We start from the raw sequence: 19,799 nt of genomic DNA, 5'->3' as shown, positions 1-19,799 counted from the left end.
TTTTAATAAAACCCCTGAGTGTTACAGTGAATGACTTGACAATATTTTCAAATGCATATTTGTATTTTTCGGCAACGTGTTCACTGAGTACCTCTGTACTCAGCCCTGCATGTATTTCTAAATGTGCAGGTTGAGCTACGATGGAGTGGAGGGTGCTGATTAAACCATACCTACTTTTATTTCCATTCAATACTCTCGGAGGTTCGTGTCTTCATACATGGAACCGCGTTCAATTCTTTTCATTGTGCATTGAAGGAAGTGAAATCCTTTACGTCTCTAAAGACTCTGATAACCAACTAGTATATTGTATGGTCCCTGACTCGAGTCATTGTGATTAGGCCATTCTATATACACGTATTCACCGTTCATACTCTAGAGACAGAAAGTTAAACCATTAAATCATTTTTTTCGTACTCAACCCACATTCTTAATATCCACCTTAGTCACGGTGTATCGAACCTTGCTATATTTAGCAAAGTTGGATCGTGACAAATGTAATATGGGTACTTCATATATAATACCAACAATCATTCAACCAAATTACTACATTGCATAAATATATGAATTACTCTCCCGTCACTAGTATTTTATATTGCAAAATTATTTTTCTTATCAAAGTATACTACTCATATGCACATATGATCATGTCACAAGTACTGCAGTGAAATAGTATGCAACATTAGCTACGATATTGTATTTTCAACCTAAACCACCAGGTCCTCTACTGTCCAGATTCGGTCTCATCTATCTCTGTATCCACCTTCCCAATTGTCGTTCTCTTCCTCGTTCATTCTATTTTTCTTTGTTCCATCTCTTCTGCCTCCGGATCTGTTACAAAACCAAGTTCAGATCGCGGGTTTCAGAAATAGTAAAATACAAGCAATTTTGCACAAAACAACAACGAATCAATAGTACAAAGATCAAAAACTGCCTAAGACCTGAAGATATCACCACACGATTGAAAAAGAAACCAATGAACACAGTAAAAATGTTCGCGCCCAACCGAGCAAAATTAAAACACATGAAATCGCACTAAATCGCTATACAATTGCAATATTCATCCAAACACCAAGCAAAATATCCATAAAACTAAAAACCAAAACTAAAACAAGGTGATTTAGAATTTTACCGGTTTCGAGTCGAGGAGTCGGCACTGCTAACCGAAGGTATTAATCATCCATGAATTTGCTCGTATTCAACAGCGAAAGTCTTTCCTAATCACTACTTCTTGCTGAAAAATCCAGCGCTAGGGTTAGAGAATGAGGGAATCGAGAGTTGAATAGTGGGGAGAGAGAGTCACGGTGATAACTGTGCCTAAAATGTGGTGATATTTCAAATCCGTTTCTGACTAAAAATTTTGGGAATTGACTAAAATACCTACGCTTGAAATATCCAACACATAAGACCGCAGTTCAAAATCTATTTCATCAGTTCAATCCTAGGTGTCCATTTTATAGATCTAAGAGCTAGAATTAGTGTTATGGGACCCTAATTCAATTTATGTAAAATACAAATGAAGTAATTAATCTGTTATAATACTCATATAATCCGGCAGCCATCACACATTTCAACTATACACACTAAAATCCGATTGAATCGGGTGAAAATGGCGGCCTCGAAACCCTACGACATCGTCATCTTCGGAGCCTCCGGTTTCACCGGCAAATACGTAGTCCGAGAAGCCCTCAAATTCCTCAACGCTCCCAATTCCCCCCTCAAATCCCTCGCCCTCGCCGGCCGCAGTCCGTCACGCCTCTCCGAGTCTCTCAAATGGGCCGCCGCCCCCAACCCTCCGCCGAACATCCCTCTCCTCACCGCCGACACCTCAGACCCGGCCTCGCTCTCCCGCCTCGCCTCGCAATCGAGGATCATCCTCGACTGCGTGGGCCCATTCCGCCTCTACGGGCAGCCAGTCGTGGCGGCCTGCGTGGATTCCGGCTGCGACTACTTGGACATCTGCGGCGAGCCCGATTTCATGGAGAGGATGGAGGCGTCCTACCACGACAAGGCGGTGGAGAATGGGTCGCTGGTGATCTCGGCTTGTGGCTTCGACTCCGTGCCGGCAGAGATCGGGCTCATGTTTCACTCCAAGCATTGGGCCGGGCCTGCTGTGCCGAACCGGGTGGAGGCGTATCTGAGCCTGGAGTCGGATAAGAGGATTGTGGGAAATTTTGGGACCTACGAATCGGCGGTTCTTGGAGTGGCTAATGCTGATAAGCTGGTGGAGTTGCGCCGCTCCAGACCCAGAAGGCCACGCCCCACTGTATGCTACCTCTCTTCTTGTTTGTAAAATGACATTCGTATTTTATAAAATGACCTAAAACAAACTGTCCAATATAGGATTGAAATTCAAATCGATGATAGGTCATAGCTGAATAGGGAAAATATTTATGCACATGGATACTTCATCAATCCCCTGTTTGTATTAGATGGAATTCCTCAACGAATCCTTGTTTCTGATGTGCAACAAATCATTTGCAGAGTTTAGGAATGGTTTATTATAGCTGTGGTCTGATCTTTGAAATGTATTTTCCCAATTGTTGAACTAAACTTGAATTGTCTGATTGTATTTGTAAATAGGGGAAAAAGGGATTTCATGACGAAGATGAGAAATACTCTGTGTTGACTATGTTGAATGATTTAAGTCAATGCAAAGACTATATAGGATCATCTTGAATTGAAATTGTAATAAGTGAAATATTATAGGTCTTAGAATATAAGCGAATAGGGCAAAAATATATATGTACATGTATTAGATACTTCATCGATGCACTATTACTATTAGATAGGGTTCGGCAATGCACTCAGGGGTTCCTCAACGAATAGTTGTTTCTGATGTGCAAGAAATCATTTGTAGAGTTTAGAATATTCAGTTTATTATACCCGTGATCTGATCTATGAAATGTATTTTCTAGAGATTTAACTAAACATGGATTTCAGACTGGATTTTAGTAATGGAGTAATAATGTATTATAGTACGCTTTATCTGAACCATTTATTTCCTTTCCTACTGTCAAGTGTGGGGCTGTGGCTTGAATCTCCAACTCAAACCTATCTTGAATCTCAGATTCCTGGACCTGCTCCTTCAAAGGGCTCCATCATTGAGAACCAGAAGCAGCTGGGCCTCTGGGCTTTACGCCTGCCATCAGCAGACTCTGTTGTTGTTCGAAGAACACAGGCTATGTTGACTGAAAACCCCCATGGTTTACCCGGTGTAAACGAAAGTGTTGAGCATGTAAAAAAGAGGGAGGAGTTCTGGTCATCCACAAAGCCAGCCCATTTTGGTGTGAAATTAGGCTCGAAGTCATTGCTCGGCTTGTTTCCTGTGATCACACTCGGTGTGTTCTTGGGGCTCTTGAGCAAGAGTAGAGTTGGGAGATGGCTTCTGCTCAAGTTTCCCTCCTTCTTCAGTGTTGGATGGTTCAGGAAGAAGGGGCCTTCGGAGGAGGAAGTGGCGAGTGCTACCTTCAAGATGTGGTTTGTGGGACAAGGGTATTCGGATAGCAGTCTAGCTTCGCAGGGTGACAAGAAGCCTGACACTGAAGTGGTAACAAGAGTGATGGGACCTGAGATTGGATATCTGACGACCCCAATCGTGCTGCTTCAGTGTGCTCTTGTACTGCTGGATGGCCGCGATAATCTGCCTAAAGGCGGAGTTTATACGCCTGGGATTGTATTCGGCCCAACAGACCTCGAGCAGCGCCTGCAGGACAATGGGATATCATTCGATTTCATTTCAAAGAAAGTGCTTTCTTCCTGAAGCTTGGCTGCCTTGTGTACGGTTTGACATTTTACATTACATGCTGCAATAAAAGAATGCTTCTTGAAATTCTGTCTGGAAATCTATCACTAAGTGCATATCATGTGATTTGGATGGTTGATATTTCTTGTGTTTTCAAGAAAAAATTAAATGTGTAGACATGAATATGCTTACTATCAATCACCCTAAAATGAAAGCTCCCTAATGCAACTCTTTTGATTGCACTTAAAATGCTCTGTTTTTCTTTAATTATTACAGACATCTTAATGGTTTCAACTAACATACTTAAGATGACAGCATCTATTCTGTGTTAAGTTAGTTAAACGATGTTTTTTATGCAAAATTCTTCAAATTTCATGGAAAAAATTCAATCTTTCTATCTATTATTCGATCAATTTTACATGTGCTATGATCACAAATAATAGAGGACCATATGAAAAATTAAAGAGGTTGAAGGGGTGGGAAGTTCAAGGTAAAGGATAAATAGGATTGATTGAACTTTATAACATTCAATCATAAAATTGTCTGAGTATTGTAGCTCATGGAGAGTCTCGAGATTCTCCTTGAGTGTTACTTTTTTGTATCTTAAATTCCATTCACTATCAATACAATTCCTATTCTTCTCTGCTGGTCTTCATCTTTGAGTGTATCAACTATGATTACGTTCTCCTATCCTTCTTGATCGATCTGTTATGGAACATCGTAGTTCATCTTCACTGTCAGTCTTCATCATCGTTGCTTCTTTTATGGTTCCAGAGTAAGAGTGCAACAACATGATTTCATATGGAGTGCACGCAGAGAAATATATAATGACCTGTAAGACAGATTTCTAGTGAAAAATGTTTAGCATCTTTATAATTGGGAAATGGTTAAATATGTTGTTCTGATTGACAATGTCATATTGTAATTACAAATTCATCCAAAAGCATCATCAGTTAACAAAAGTTGCTGTTAAATAAATTTATGACAAGTATTACAGCTAATAGGATATATTTAGTTTGAACTATAAATTTATCTTCTTATCTAGTTATTGCTGCTAATAAACATCTGCATGACTTTGTCAAAAGCCTTTTGAGAGCTACCACCAATCTCAGAGGCTTCCCTGGCTCTCTCCCTCACAATCATAGCTGCCTTGTTGACGTCCAAATCTTCCATCATCTGCCTAACCACTCGGCCAATCTCATCCCTGTCGACCACCTCCTCCCCTTGGCCGTTCCACTCCTTCATCCAGATTCCCAAACCAGTCTTTTCTACAGCTTCTGCATTCATCATCTGATCACCATGTTGCGGCCATGCCAACACCGGAACCCCTTCCCAAGCGGCCTGCATAATCGACTTCCATACACATTGATTCACAAACACACCAATGGCAGGGTCAGTTAGAACCCTCTCTTGATCCACTTCCCCTTTCACTATCATCCCGTTGTCACGTCTCTCAAAGCAAGCTGTGCCTTGAGCGATCACCCAGAGGTAATGATATCCACATATCTCTAACCCTTTTCCCAGCTCTCTCGTCTGATCTTCTGAGATTACTTCTTGGCTGCCAAAGTTGACATACACAACTGATTTGGCAGGTTTTTCGCTCAACCATGTAAGAAAATGCTGATGGCCTCCGAGTTTCTGGTAAGGTTGTAGCGGGCCGACAGGGAAAAGTGGCGGCTGGCTTCTGTTGAGGGCTGCCAGACTCTCTTGTTCAAACCAGTCGAACGTGTTGAAGAGGATGCCTCTCACTCTTGAGAGTGCTCGAGCATTTGGGACAAGGTATTCTGTTAGCAAATGATTTGTTGATGATTTTTTTAGCCAAGCAGTAGGAATGTTGGCTTTCGGTATTGATGGCATTCCCTGCACTTCAAGGTATTCCGCAGAGTCGCTGAACACATTCGGGTCTTGAGACAGCAGGCGTGGTATGTTTGTGATAACGGCTAAAAACTTTGCTGAGGTGGTGGAAACCACCAAGAGAGGAATGTTGAGATCAGTGGAGATTTGAGAAAGCGTGGCTGCTATAGCGAAGTCTGAGAATACAGCGGAAGCTCGTAGAGAAGCTAGAATTGGGGTTAGTTGATAGAGAGAACGATTGATGATTGCAACGCGTGCTATAAATGGATCATCACTGATGGTGGTGGCGTCGTCAGTATCTGCTAGCATATCTACATCAAGAAGCTCCACACCTGGCTGGCTGGCGAAGTCGGAATCAACGGGATGAGGTTGAACGTTGATGAAGGTGACTCTGCAGCTGCGTGGAGCTGCCATCGCTGCAGCGAGTCGGAAGAATGTAGCTGGATTTCCGATGCCACTGGGAAGGAAAACTAGGTGAGGAGGTTGAGGCTTTTCTTTCATGTTTGGAACTGACATTTTCAAATTTTGGATCATGTATAGTAGTTATTTGTTCATATATGGATTGGTCTCTAAGTCGACATCTTGTTGGTTTGTTGTTGAAATAGGAATCTGCTTCATTGTTTTTCCATGAAGCAGACAACATCTTGTGTAGTTTATCTTGGTCATGACTCATATTTGTGGGGAAGAAGATTTTTTTTGTAAAATTTATGTCGATGTCTCGTGTTATTTATGATATAATTTTGAATTATTGATGGTCCCGACTTATATGGGATAATAATCATAATCATTAACATTAACAATAATAAAGATATTTGCTGATAAATTAATTTTTTTACTTAAACTCATAATATTCTAGTATAAAATATAGGAAATCTGTTATAATTATATTAAATTTACTATAATTGTAAATCTTTATGGTCATAATTATTCCCTTTGTCCCATAAAAATATATGCATTTGAAATGATACGAGAATTAAAAGGAAGAGAATGAAGAAGAGTAGTTAAAGTAGTGTTGGTGGATAGTGAAATCAATATTATTATGGCGTAGCGCAGTTGGCAACGGAGGGGGAGATTTTGGTGCAATATTATTATTAGTGTTTAATGATGGGCCTTAGTTGTATAAGTTGTAAGTAAATTGATGTACATGGATAATGTGCTAAAGACAATATTTCTTAAATAAAAATGCTCATATTGTTATGAGACAGACGTAAATTGAAAGTGCACCTAATTTTATGGGACTAATGAAGTATTATGATTATGTCATTATAAATTTATTTAAATACTATAAAATTTTGATTTTTGTTTATACATTATTAACATGAATATAGATAACAATTTATTCTTTTGATTAAAATATTTATTTCTAATTCTTAAAAAGCATTTTTAGAATAGAAATGGAAAATAAAAGAGAGATAGTTAAATCCATATTATTGGATAAAAAATCTCTTCACTTATCCAAATTTATTAATACTCCCTCCATCCCACTTTAGGATCCTGGTTGAGTTCGGTACGAGTATTAAGAAATGTAAAGGAAAGTTGGTAAAAAGAGATAGTGGAATGTGAGTCCTACTATTTTATATTAGTTTTATAATAAAATGTGAGTAGAAAAAGGTTAGTGGAATGTGGGGCCTAATACGATTTATGGAATATTTCAACCGGGACTCCTAAAGTGGGACATCTAAAAATGGTAAACCGGGACTCCTAAAGTGGGACGGAGGAAGTAGTATTTTTGTTATTTTTCTCTAAAGTTCCCTTTTTTATACATGTAATCTCAAATTGTACTCTAGTTAATTAAAAGAAGAAACAATATCATGACACAAAAATTAAATTAATAAATAGTACTCTCTTTGATCCATAAAAATATGGGCAATGTGTATGGCACAAGAATTAAGACAAAATTGGTAAAGTGAGAGAGAAGAGAAGAATGATATGGTAAAGTAAGAGAAATGTGGAAAATGGTAGTTAATGTAGTGCCAGTGGATATAAGGATCTACTCCTTTTGTCCCATTAGAAATGAAACGTTTTCCTTTTTAGGTTGTTCCAATAAAAATGAAACATTTCCTAAAATGGAAACAACATTCTCTCTACCTTTTCTTCTCTCTTACTTTACTCTCTCTCCATTAACTCACAAAACACCACTGCATAAAATCTTGTGCCGGAAACCAAATGTTGCATATCTATTGGGACGGAGGGAGTATATTATTATATTAATATAACTTTCTAAAAATGAAATGCACATATTTTTATGGGACAGACGAAAATGGAAATTGCACATATTTTTATGGGACGAAAGGAGTGTCGATTTAATAAATTTTAAAAACATATTATTACAACATAATTAAGCATCAAAACGGTTAATCGGACTATGAAGTTTGGGCTTTAACTAAACTAGTGTTAACCCACATGCGATGCACGATGGAATATTTTTGCGTCGTACAATTTTGAATTGTTAATTGATAAATTAAAATGAGAAACAATATAACTACATAAAATTTAAAAATAGTATGATGTACTATATATTAACAATTCAATAAATATATACTCCACAATTCATTTTACACTTAAAGACATTAAAATTAAACATATTTAAAATAAAATCAAGACAAAACACAATTATTTGGGCAGCGAAGCGAGTATATCAAAAATATATTTAAAGCAATCCTTCAGATCTCTCTACCCAAAATAATGAATCACACTTTTAACAAAATAACTATATTTGAGAATCATGAACTACATGTTTCGAGTTAAGGATGTTACTATGATACGCTCGGATTTTGCACGATTTTAAGGTCATTATTTGGTCTGTTTTTTTATGTCAAAGTCACTCTACATGTCCATTATCTGCATATTTTATCTATTTTGGTATTTTGACGTGTTTTGTGAGAAATGTGCATATTTGAGCTGAAAAGGGGAGTCAAAACACAAAGTCTGGAAATCTGGAGTTCAGACAGCGACCGGCGACCGCCGGTGCCCGGCGGTCAGAGCTATGTAGCGGCCCGGCTCGGAAATTTACGTTTGGAAACGAGTCTCTCCCGGCGACCGCTGGAAGTCGTGTGGCGGTCCTCCGCCAAAGGAACAGAGGACTCTGGATTGCAACGCGGCGACCGCCGGCCAAGGTGCGGCGGCCCGCCGGAGAAAGGCGCCGAATCCGACTTGACCTAGATCTGCTCCAAGATTTACCATATTTTGAAGATCTTTTCCTTCTACAATGAGGATTGACTTTCCCCTATAAATAGGACCCAAGGTTCATCAAATTAGAGCTTCTTTTTGCAACATAAATTCCTAGAGATCAAAAGCTAGAATACGTCATTGTGCAAGGAGTTGAAGAAAGATTTCAAGAACATCAAGAACGACAAGGATTCAACCTACGGGTTTTATTTGCTTTAGTTTTATGTTCAAATTGTTTTCCCTTCAATCTATGTTTTTAGCTTATTCCATTATGTGTAACTAAACTCATAGGATTCTAGGGATGTGTTAGTAACGACTTTGGTTATACAATTCCAGTTTTCTATTTATTATCCGTTTTTTTTTTTTACTTTGTTTCTTCCCTAAGTAATTCTGATGTTGCATGATTGAGTGACACAATCTTGCATGATTTAAAATAACTTGCTTCATAACTGTGAGAGAGTTCTAGCGAGTTAGATCCACTTAGTAGACACTACAGTTAGCTTCCCTTAAAACGACACCTTTAATTGAGAGTGGGGACTTTTCAAGGATCTTAGAAGCTTTTTGGAGTTACGTGTTAGGATTGACAACCATAATCTTGTAATCAACGTTTGCATCGCATGAGCATAAGCTAGGTGACTCGTCCTATCAAAGTAATAACTGTGCTAGGGTATTGTAGTTTGGAATTTGTATAACCATAACAGTGAACGCACATCCCTGGAATTCCTTTATCTCTATATTTTATCTCCGTGTTTTATTTGCAATCAGTTATTATTTGTTTTCTATTGCTTTCAGTTTTCAAAAAGTTTTCAAAACCTTTCGTTTCTCCAGATAGCAATTGAGTCTTAGTAGAAGATAGACAGTCTGTGTTTGTTTTTCCCGTGTTCAATATCCGGTACTGACCTTTAACTATACTATATATACTCTGTATACTTGCAGATTTATTTAGTGCTAAAAAATAGTGCATCATACTACAATTTTCCCCTCTCTAAGAATTGCTAGAAATATTGGAATAAAATTCTCGAACCATATACATGTGGTACTCTAATTATGCAATCAAAGAAAAAAACAAAATAACAATACATGAATTGGAAATTGCAATAAAAATTATAAAATAAACCGAACTATAAGTCTAGTCGAGAAAAATCCTCATTCCGCATGACAAATTACATCATGGTTAGTGCTCTTGGATTGACGTATTATCACTAAAGATGTAACAACGTCCTCCTAACATATATAACACCGCAAATCCGCTAGACACCGATGAACTTTATAAGGCTCCAAAAATCAAGTAATACAATGTTTCTAAAATGTACAATACAATGTTGAGAGCTTGAGAGTGAGTAAAGAGTGATTTTATTGGTGTGTAATATATCCACAACTCTACGCCTTTGTCTTTTATAGGAACAAAATTGGGACATGAGAGATTATAGAATTAAAAAATCATAAATTATAAAATTAAGACAATAGAGGTTACAAAATTTGTTAAATGCTCATTATCCTATTTAAGATTTGTAACCGCCAGTTATTCATTGTAATTTAAATAAATATTCATGATAGTTACATATAAATATTCAAATTTATGCCTAAAACTTATAAATATTTAAATTTATTTCCAAAATTTTTAAATCTTCAAAATAAAGCTAAAACTCGTCTTTTATATATAGGTATAGATTAGTGTCACAACGACTTAGTATTCTAAACGCATGGAAAATTAATACTACTGCATAATAACCCTAAAAATTTCTAAACACGTGATTGGAAAAATTAATTATTTTACATTGTGGATTGCACTTATACATATGAAACTGCCGTATAGGTTTTCAAAATTGCAGTAACACCCAAAACTTATAAATTATTCAAAATTCATCCAAAACTCGTCTTTTATATATGTATAAATAAATAGATATCGTGATATATTTTTTAAGTAACAATGTTATATAGGTATTTATGTCATAATAATGTCATTTATTGGATACATAATGGTTATTATATGGTAATTAGTATAACAATGCATGGAATATTATTAATATAATTCTGATAATTACTACCGAAATTAAATTGATTGAATATAGAAAGTGGGGATGTAATCAATTGCTAACTAATTACCAATCCAAAATTGAGACCAATTTTCAACCATTAGATTAGAAGATCTTGTGGTTAATATAATGTCAAGTGTAATATATTTTAAATTTAAATAATTATTAATTAAATTAAAAGGGTATTAATGTTATGTGTAGTAATTATAACTAACTACTTTCTATCTCCTCAAAATCATCTCAAATCTTTACATTTACGTAACTCTATCAATTTAAATTATTTTTTCGCAAAAAATATATCAAATTAAAGATAATTTAATAAGGATTCCAACGAGATCTCAATTGCATATGTTCCGACGATGTTCGGGTGATGAAATTTGATAAATTATATTTCAATCTTCGTACATGTTGATAAACAGCTTTTATCAACAAATGCAACAAAAAATCTCAATATATTGTAGGCAAAATCTCAATATTATGCATGTCCAATCTCAATAAAAATGTGTTGATATTTTCTTGTCCTTGTATTGATATTCTAATGTCATGTTGTTGATATTTGTAATACACAATGTTGATATAAAAAAATACTCACGAAAATGATCATATGATAACATAATGATGATATTACCCTTTTGTTGATATTTTGTCTACTATTTATTGAGATTTGTGAGCTTTAATCTCATCCACTCATTTTAAAATCCAAGGATGGAGATTTTAGTCTTGATTTTGGATTAGGGTGCTATAAGCATTAGAATAGGACCCGTAGAAAGTAATCTAAATGCTAATTATAAATAATTTAATATTTTAAACATGACAGTTATTGAAATTCAATGGGTACAAAGTGGTAGGTAGTTTTAATAAAAAAATTTAAATTGCATTTACACTCTTGGAATAAAATGATTATTCAAAATTGTCCAAAACTAGTTCTTTATATCAGTATAGCTAGATAATGTTATATGCAAAGAGATAAAACAATATATTACTCGTTCCGCCTACGAAATAATATTCATATTTATCATTTCGATCTGTCCACTAACTCATAACACTCACTATTTATTGGAATATAAAACAAATTTATACAAGTGAAACTTACATTCTACTAATTTTATCTACTCACTTCTATTTATGTTCCATAAAACCTGCATCAAATCAAAATAAAATTTTAAACTAAAATTTTAAACTATGAAAGGAGAGGAGTACTATATTCTTAAACAATATGTCCTAATTTACTTTATTCTATTTTCACCGCCACATTTTTCTTTCCTCCTCCACCGTCTCTCTCTGGAATTTCTTTCTGTATTCAAAATTTGTAGGCTAAACAACAAACCAACCACACTCATTGGCTCAGCCCCTACTATTCTTGACTAGTGGTCACCCAACTATCACACGTCGATTCTTCACTGATGGTGCATCTTCTTCTTTTTGACATGTGGAGGCTAATACGAGCATATCATCAATAATATCTCTATATCTCTATTATTTAGTTAATTAATGATTTACCATATCATTTTATATATGCTTAGGATTAAATCTTGTTCATTAAGTTAGGATATAGTATTATAAATAGGGATATTATTATTCATTTGATCATTCAAGAAATATCAAATTATCTATTTTTACTTTTACGCTTTTTTCGCACTTTATTTTTATATCAGTTCTCGGTTGATTGACAGACGCGACCTCCTTTCTTTGTTCTACGTTCTTCTTAAGGGATTTACCCTTAATTGAGGCACTTAGTCAGAATGATGCTCATTGTATTCGCTATGTCTGACTCTATCGACCTTCGCTTCCCTCGCTTCTTGGCGAACAATTTCAATATTTAGATAAGATTTTTTATTTCTCTTATGTCGGGCTTTGGTTTTTATCCATAATCTTCACAATGCAGAGTGATATTTATAGAAGAAGTGGCTTGCTATTTTACCAATTTTTTGCACTCCATAAGTACAATTTTTAAAATATGAACCAACTCTATCAGTTTTTCATATTGCTCAATTGTAACTTTTGATGCTTCTACTGCACTTGTTATGCTAAATATCATTATTGTGTACGTCGTTTTCTGCCAAAATGTACATAAAATAGCATTTTGATTAACTTTACATATTTTAAGGTTTATTGTTGTCTTCGTCGCCGGACTACTGAAAAAAGGTGTCACTCTCTTCATCACTTTTTGGCTATGGAAGGTTACATCATTATAGGCATTAACATCCCTCATTTTGCTACCTAAATGCCTCTCGATACTCGTCTTAAGATTCTTTTAAAATAATAGAAATCTATTTTCCTTGTTGTATTTAAAGTTACACCTTTCACTTTGTAAATTATTACATTTAGTGCATGTCTAAAAGTAGGTATATAGAAAAGATATATTATGTATTTATCTTTTTAGAAAAGGGAAATATACCTTTTTAAAAAGTAACATATTTCAAAAGAAAAAGATAATTATTTTTAAAAAATAATATAATAGTATAAAATGCATTAAAAAATATAAAGTGTAATACTTTTCAAATACCTTTCCCCTTGGAAAAGGATTTTCATGTAAAGAAGACAAATATAGTAGTTATAAGATTTTACCTCTTCATTGATGGGGAGGTAAAGATACCTCTTCAAAATAGGATGTATAATAACTTCTCAAATACCTCTCCCCTTGGAAATAATTTTTTATGAAAAAAAAGTAAATATGATAGTTATATTAGTTTACCTCTTCATACTAATTATAACACCTTTATAAAATGAGAATATCATTATATCTATTATATTATGAACTCCCTCCGTCCCAAGGTATTAGACCAACTTTCCTTTTTGGGATGTCCCAAAATATTAGACTCATTTCCCTTTTTAGCAAAAAACATCTATCTTATTTTATTCTCCACCTACTTTTTCCCTCTCTTCTCTCCCCTACTTTTTCCCTCTCTTATACTTTACTCTCTCCACTTTAACTATTTAAATATCAATTCCTTAAATCATGTGCCCAAAAGAAGTGAGTCTAATACTCCGGGACGGAGGGAGTATTACATTTTATTCTCATTTCAATTACCATACTAATTAGTAATTAATATTCTCTCCTCCGTCCTCAAAGAAAATGCGTTTAGCACGAGTTTTAATGCAGATTTGGTAAAGTAAGAGAGATGTAAAAAGAAAATGTAATTAAAGTATTGTTAGTGAGAAATGGGTCTATCTCATTAGAGAGAAAAAAATTTCTAAAATTGGAAAATATTACCTCCGTCCCCCAAATTTTGACACACTTTGACCCGACACGGATTTTAAGAAATGTAATAGAAAGTGAGTTGAAAAAGTTGGTGGGACGTGGGTACCGTTTAAAGTATTAGTTTTATTTTATAATAAAATGTGAGTAGGAAGGAGTTAGTGGAATATGAGGTTTACTACCAAAAATGATAAAAAGTGAAGTGCGTCAAATTTTCAGGGACGGAACAAAATAGTAAACTGTGTCAAAATTTGGGGGACGGAGGTAGTACATAAGAGCATCCACAATAGGAGGACACTTTCTCCTGGACACTTCTCTTTTTTTGTCCATAGACACTTGTGATTGTCCACGGCCACAAAAAAAAAATTTCCGCAGCAATAGTGGACACTTTTGTTAGGCACATTTCACTTTATTTTTATTCTTTGTATATTTTAATTCAATTAGAATTAAAAATTCGAAAAAAAAAAGGAAATCGGCGACCGCCGCGGCGGTTTCGCCGTGCAATAGATAGCCGCGGCGGCCGCCGCGTTTCTCTCTCCTCCGGCTCGTCCTCGGCGCATTCGGAGCGAAAGCCCTTCCGCCCCACAAAAGTTGTCCGCCTCCGGGGCGGCCTCTTCTGCCACAATACACAGGCGCGGCTTAGCCGCGACAGGGCGCCCGCCGCGGCGCCCCTACTGTGGATGCTCTAACAAGGAAAGAGTGCATATTTTCGTGGGAGGGAATATTATACTCCCTCCGTCCCATTGAAGATGACCCACTTTTCTTTTTAGTTTGACCCAACTACCCATTAATTAAAATGGAAACACCTTTATCTCTACTTTATTCCCTCTCTCTTACTTTACTCTCTTCTCTCAACACACAAAATAAATTTGTATAAAATCCGTTGCCGCCCAAAAAGGGGATCATCTTCCTTGGGACAGAGGGAGTAGTACTACATATAATTTCAAGAAGAAACATCAGTCAATAATTTTATGAATTTCTCCTTATGAAAACAGAGTTACTTTGAGACAAGACAATGTGATTGGTTTATTAGTCCGAAATGGAATTGAGGAGGAGTCCTTGAAGCAAACATTCCTCTCTCGCACGCCGCGCCTTTTCTTTGACCTCCTTAGCCGTCGCCCTCAACTTCGCGTCTCCAATCAGCGCCCTCAATTTGTTGGCAATCTCCTCCCTTCCGATCAATCTCCCGCCCCCGGCTTGCCATCCCCACTCTCTCTCCCACACTCCCAACCCCGCCCTCTCCACCACCTCCGCGTTCACTCTCTGGTCCCCGTGCGTCGGCCACGCCAGCACCGGCACCCCCAGCGCTGCTGCCTCCGTCACCGAATTCCACCCGCAGTGGCTCACGAATCCCCCAATGGCTGGATGACCCAGAATCCGCTCCTGCTCCACCCACCCCCTTACCACCCTCCCCTGCCCCTCCGTCCTCTTCAGAAACGCTTCCCCCACCATCTCATCTACTTCTTCTTCGTCTTCCTTATCAACCTTGCTCCCTTTCACCACCCAAAAAAACTTGCACCCGCTTTCCTCCAGCGCCCCAGCCACCTCCCTCATCTGCGCCTTCGACAGCGCCGTTCTGCTCCCGAAGCTGATGTACACCACTGATTCTGCCGCCTGCTCGTCTAGCCACGGGAGCTCGTGACACTACAAAAATTGAGACTAGCGTTTGAATTTTTTTAAAAAATAACCATAATTTAGAACGCAAAAGTATCCTCATCCGATTTTTTTAGTTACGGTTTTTGATCTCTGAAACGGCGGCAGCGGCCCCACCGGAAGTAGGTGTTTAAGTACTCCCTTTGCGCGAAGAGCCTCGATCGCTTCCGGCTCTAGAGAGGAAAATGTGTTGATCATAACACCCTTTGTATGTTGCAGCACCGCAACGTTTTCGATGATGTTGGCGGAGAAGAAGTGGTTGGGGTCGAGCATGGGCGGAGGAATGCTCGAGACGGGGATTGGAACTATATTAGGGATTTCGATTTGGCTGTTGAGGGGAGGTGGTAGGTGAGAGAGGGAGGTCATGAGAGAGAAGAATCTGGCGGAGGAGGTGATGAGTGTGTAGACGGGGAGGGATAGGAGGTGGAGGAGTCGGCTGAGGATGGGGAAGTCGACGATGGCGGCGGAGAGAGGCGGGGAGAGGGAAGAGAGCAAGGGCGGGAGGAGATGGACGGAGTTGCCGACGCGTTCCATTTGGATGAAGAAAGGATCTTCGTTGATTAGTTGGGATTTGGTGTGAGGGAGGAGATGGAATTCGAGGCGTTTGATGCGCGGGAATGTGGCGAAGAAGTCGGAGAGGTAATCCGACTCGGCGCTGCTCACGGTGGGCTCAACGGTGATGATTGTGGCGGCTGCACCGCGGGAGTGGAGGTCGGCGGCGAGGCGGAGAAATGGGATCAGGTGGCCCATGCCGGCGCAGGGGAAGAGAGCTAGGTGTGGGGCTGCCGAGTTGCTCATTTTCACTATAAATTATGGTAAATGATTTGTGAATTTATAAATTACAATATCTTCACTTTTATTTATGCGAGTTGGGTAGTATGATTGGTGTATATTGTAGTACCTTCAATTTCCATTATTATTATGCTAAGTTAGGTAGTATGATTGGTGCATCGCTCACCATGACTTTTATCTTTACAATAATTACTTTAGCTGGCACTACAAAAAAAAAAAAAGTTGTTTTGCAAGCACCAAAATGCTCGCAAATAACCAAATATGCTCGCAAAATGTCATTTTACAAGCACTTTGCGAGTACGAAGGGTGCTTCCCATTTCGCTCGTAGCAAAAGTTGCAAGTTTTAGCAAGCACATGCTGAAAAATTGCAAGCACAATGACCGGTGCTCGCAAAATGGCTTGCAAAACCTAGTGGTCGAATTATTACTTTGCAAGCAACTGTTTTGCTCGCAAATTTGCTGAAACTTCTTTTGTGCTTGCAATGTGCTTGAAAAATAATTCCACTTTCTGAGCTGTGCTTGCAAACTGAGTACTATTTTTTTCCTGAAAATTCTGTAATTTTTTAATTTATTATTTTTTTTTTCAAATTAATAATAGGGTATATTTTTTAAAAATTATATGAAATTAATCAAAAGAATGACAAAATTTAAATTCTACATAAAATTAAAAATATTGTTTTACACTTCAAACCAAACGAATGATTTGAATATTCCAAAATGATAACTGTCACTGTTTCATAACTTGCACACCATGAAACTAGAATAGAAAAAAAAACCTCCCTTTTCTTCCATAAACATAGAAGTCAAACCTAACACTCCCTAAATCTATGCACTTCTTCTCCTCCTCTCTTGAACTTGTTGACTACGGACCAGCTCCAGCAATTTTTTGATTTCCTGCTGCATTGACAGAAATACTCATATTAACATAATCTAGGTTTAGGACCAAAAAGATACTTGCTTCATATGTGGCTCCATAATTTCACTGAGATCAAGGAAACTCTCAAGAAATTAATACATATAGCATGCATAAAAGCAGACAATGCAGACCCTAGTAAATAAAACTAATAACACAATGTGTAGGCTGCCAAAATCAGAAAGTTTAAGATCAATTTTCTGGGTCAGAATGGTAGTTAAAGAAATCACACACACTCAAAGCATATTCATTCATTAGGCAGAAACATGAATTTTGCAAATGAGAAATGGTAGAGTTAGGAGATATACCTATTACCAACTTCAAAATGAAATCTCCCCTGAGAACTAAAATCAGTGAGCTCAAAAATCAAATTTGGTTTCTACCACACATAAATCTCAGTAAATCAAAAGCTTTTGCAACTTATAAACTTCAAAACGATGTTTATATTCCAACAGGAATGGAATCTTACCCCTTTGAAAACTTCTCCAAGTTTTTCACATCGTTACAATTCACACAGAAGTAAACAAATCTGCAAATGAAGAAAATACATAAAAAAAATACAATTAAAAGTGAAATCTCCAAAATCCAAATTGGAAATAACTAAGAAATTGAAAATCTAACCATAATTTCACCTAGAAATCAGATAAGTGTGTAAACCGATTGAGGATTTTGTAGTATTCACACAGTTGGCAGCCCCTAATCAATGAGAAACGAGGTGAGTTGATTTTATTGGGTTAGTTATATAACTTTGTGCCCTGTAACAGAAGCACAAATATGCAACATGATATATTTTACACTCCATTTTTATGTACAATCACATGAAGATATGAGATCAATACTAATGTGTTTGTTATGATTGTGAGAAACAACACATAAACATAGCTGGAACAATAGTGAATCTCCTTCAATAATCAATACCTATATTTATGGTTCTGTTTCTTAACTCTTCTTATAAAATCTAATCAAGCTTTCTATTCCAGTCAAAATTTTGACTAGAGAGGGGTTTAACAATGAACGGATGACTGTAAAAAAGTATAATTGTAAGTGAGCAGTGAGCAATCCATAGCTAACATATAGCTAAACGTCACCTCCCTATTTCTCAATATTGTTTAATGTATGGTTAACTCAATGACCTAATGCTACTAATGATTTAATTTCCAGTTTACAATGTAAAGAGTAAACAACATCAAATGAACATCACAATTGCATCGAACTCAATGCAATCTCAATCACGAAAGCAGTTAACCAGCTCAACATTTCACTCAAATATGAAACACATATCTACATAATTCATTACAAAAGTCCAGAAGCAGTTCACTCACCAGAGTCTCGGCTTCACAGGATCTAGTTCACTCACACATTAAATGCAACAAATTATCTCAAAATATTTTTCAAACAATCTGAAAAAAAAAGCAACAACAAAAACGCTAGAATCGTGAATCTAGGTGATAAATAAAGTAGATCAGAAAAAAGCAATCTGAAAAAAATCAAAAACAGAAAAAGTAATCTGAAAAAAATCAATGACGGAAATGCTGGAGAACTGGAGTCGAACATACCTGCTCTTCGAGAAGCTTTGCGCGGCAGCATTTGATCCTCCGATTGAATCTCGCCGCTGATAACTGTTCGAAGGCGCATGGATGAAATGAATCAGAGCGCAGCACATGGTTTAGTGAGAGATGATACGAGAGAGGGGAGGTTTAGGGTTTGTTTAGGGAGGGAGACTGGCGGTGAGAATTAGGCGGTGAGAAATTTTGAGAAGTATTTTCAGTGAAAGGTTTGCGGCCCATTATTTCACTGAGGAAGATGCATCTGGATAAGAATTACTAGTAGTAATAATTTTGCAAGCACCATTAATTGTGCTGGCAAATCTGCAGGTAGGGAGCAAGCACAATTCGTTTACTAGAAAAGTATAGATGAAAAAACGCAATTTTGCAAGCACCACTAATTGTGCTCGCAAATCTGCGAGCAGTGTGGCAAGCACAATTCGCTTACTAGAAAACTATTGAAATAAAAATTAAATTGTTGTTTGCGAGCACTAGTTGCTCGCAAAATAGCAAGCACAAGCCTTTTACTCACAATTTTGCTTGCAAATCTGCCAGAATTTTTGAGCACATATTGATTGTGCTTGTAAATATGTGCTTGCAAACAAGCATTTTTTTTTGTAGTGTGGATAAACTATGACAACGCGAACAATGAAAATACTATTAGCTCTCTCGTCGAATTTTTGCTGCCATGTGTTATTGCTATATGTTTATTAAGGACTCGGTTGATTCAAGATCGATTACATCCCAAAACACAAGAATCCATTTAAGTAGTTCTTAAAAACGTGTAGACATTGGGGCTGTGATACGATGTTGGTCGTATCGGAGAGAAGGGTCGATGGCGTGGGAGGCTCTGCGATCGACGTCTGCGTGCGGAGGTCTCCTCCGTCAAGCAGTTTGTT

General features: G+C 37.1%; 4 protein-coding genes across 30 annotated transcripts; 1 reads left to right on the top strand and 3 right to left on the bottom strand.

Annotated features, from left to right (window-relative positions):
• Positions 1–1,549: 1,549 nt before the first annotated feature.
• LOC125221928 (putative mitochondrial saccharopine dehydrogenase-like oxidoreductase At5g39410) lies at positions 1,550–6,300 on the top strand. 4 transcript variants are annotated; one of them, XR_016136256.1, is made up of 6 exons: positions 1,550–2,263; positions 3,068–3,776; positions 4,517–4,576; positions 4,828–5,230; positions 5,335–5,521; positions 5,615–6,300. XR_016136256.1 is itself a non-coding variant. In XM_048124270.2 (2 exons), exons 1-2 carry the CDS (start codon positions 1,607–1,609, stop codon positions 3,758–3,760), a joined length of 1,350 nt encoding a protein of 449 aa, XP_047980227.1. In that variant the 5' UTR covers positions 1,554–1,606; the 3' UTR covers positions 3,761–3,829. The 4 variants fall into 4 exon arrangements, 1 of the variants encoding a protein (XP_047980227.1); XR_016136255.1 differs by lacking the exon at positions 4,517–4,576; XR_016136254.1 differs by having other exon boundaries at positions 4,517–5,230.
• On the bottom strand, positions 4,734–6,130 carry LOC125221929 (UDP-glycosyltransferase CGT-like). Its single transcript, XM_089066525.1, has one exon. The coding sequence runs from the start codon at positions 6,128–6,130 to the stop codon at positions 4,784–4,786; it is 1,347 nt and encodes a 448-aa protein (XP_088922651.1). The 3' UTR covers positions 4,734–4,783.
• An 8,563-nt stretch (positions 6,301–14,863) lies between the features above and the next one.
• LOC125218448 (UDP-glycosyltransferase 708C1-like) lies at positions 14,864–16,492 on the bottom strand. Its single transcript, XM_048120118.2, has 2 exons — positions 15,734–16,492; positions 14,864–15,643 (listed from the first exon to the last, which is right to left on the bottom strand). The coding sequence occupies exons 1-2, from the start codon at positions 16,448–16,450 to the stop codon at positions 15,029–15,031; spliced, it is 1,332 nt and encodes a 443-aa protein (XP_047976075.1). The 5' UTR covers positions 16,451–16,492; the 3' UTR covers positions 14,864–15,028.
• Positions 16,493–17,081: 589 nt separating this feature from the next.
• LOC125218757 (uncharacterized) lies at positions 17,082–19,506 on the bottom strand. Of its 24 annotated transcripts, none has more exons than XR_016137444.1 (6): positions 18,913–19,497; positions 18,679–18,756; positions 17,978–18,052; positions 17,826–17,885; positions 17,665–17,735; positions 17,082–17,340 (listed from the first exon to the last, which is right to left on the bottom strand). XR_016137444.1 is itself a non-coding variant. In XM_048120504.2 (5 exons), the coding sequence occupies exons 1-5, from the start codon at positions 18,989–18,991 to the stop codon at positions 17,306–17,308; spliced, it is 264 nt and encodes an 87-aa protein (XP_047976461.1). In that variant the 5' UTR covers positions 18,992–19,487; the 3' UTR covers positions 17,082–17,305. The 24 variants fall into 24 exon arrangements, 8 of the variants coding, with proteins under 8 accessions (XP_047976461.1, XP_047976456.1, XP_047976460.1 ...); XR_016137450.1 differs by having other exon boundaries at positions 17,082–17,337; positions 17,665–17,700; XR_016137442.1 differs by having other exon boundaries at positions 17,665–17,700; positions 18,913–19,496.
• Positions 19,507–19,799: the final 293 nt, after the last annotated feature.

Source organism: Salvia hispanica, chromosome 1, assembly GCF_029641045.1.
Source record: "Salvia hispanica isolate PSC_SH4W2 chromosome 1, Shi_PSC_v1, whole genome shotgun sequence".
Lineage (NCBI taxonomy): Eukaryota > Viridiplantae > Streptophyta > Magnoliopsida > Lamiales > Lamiaceae > Salvia > Salvia hispanica.
This window is presented reverse-complemented; position numbering and strand designations above follow the sequence as displayed.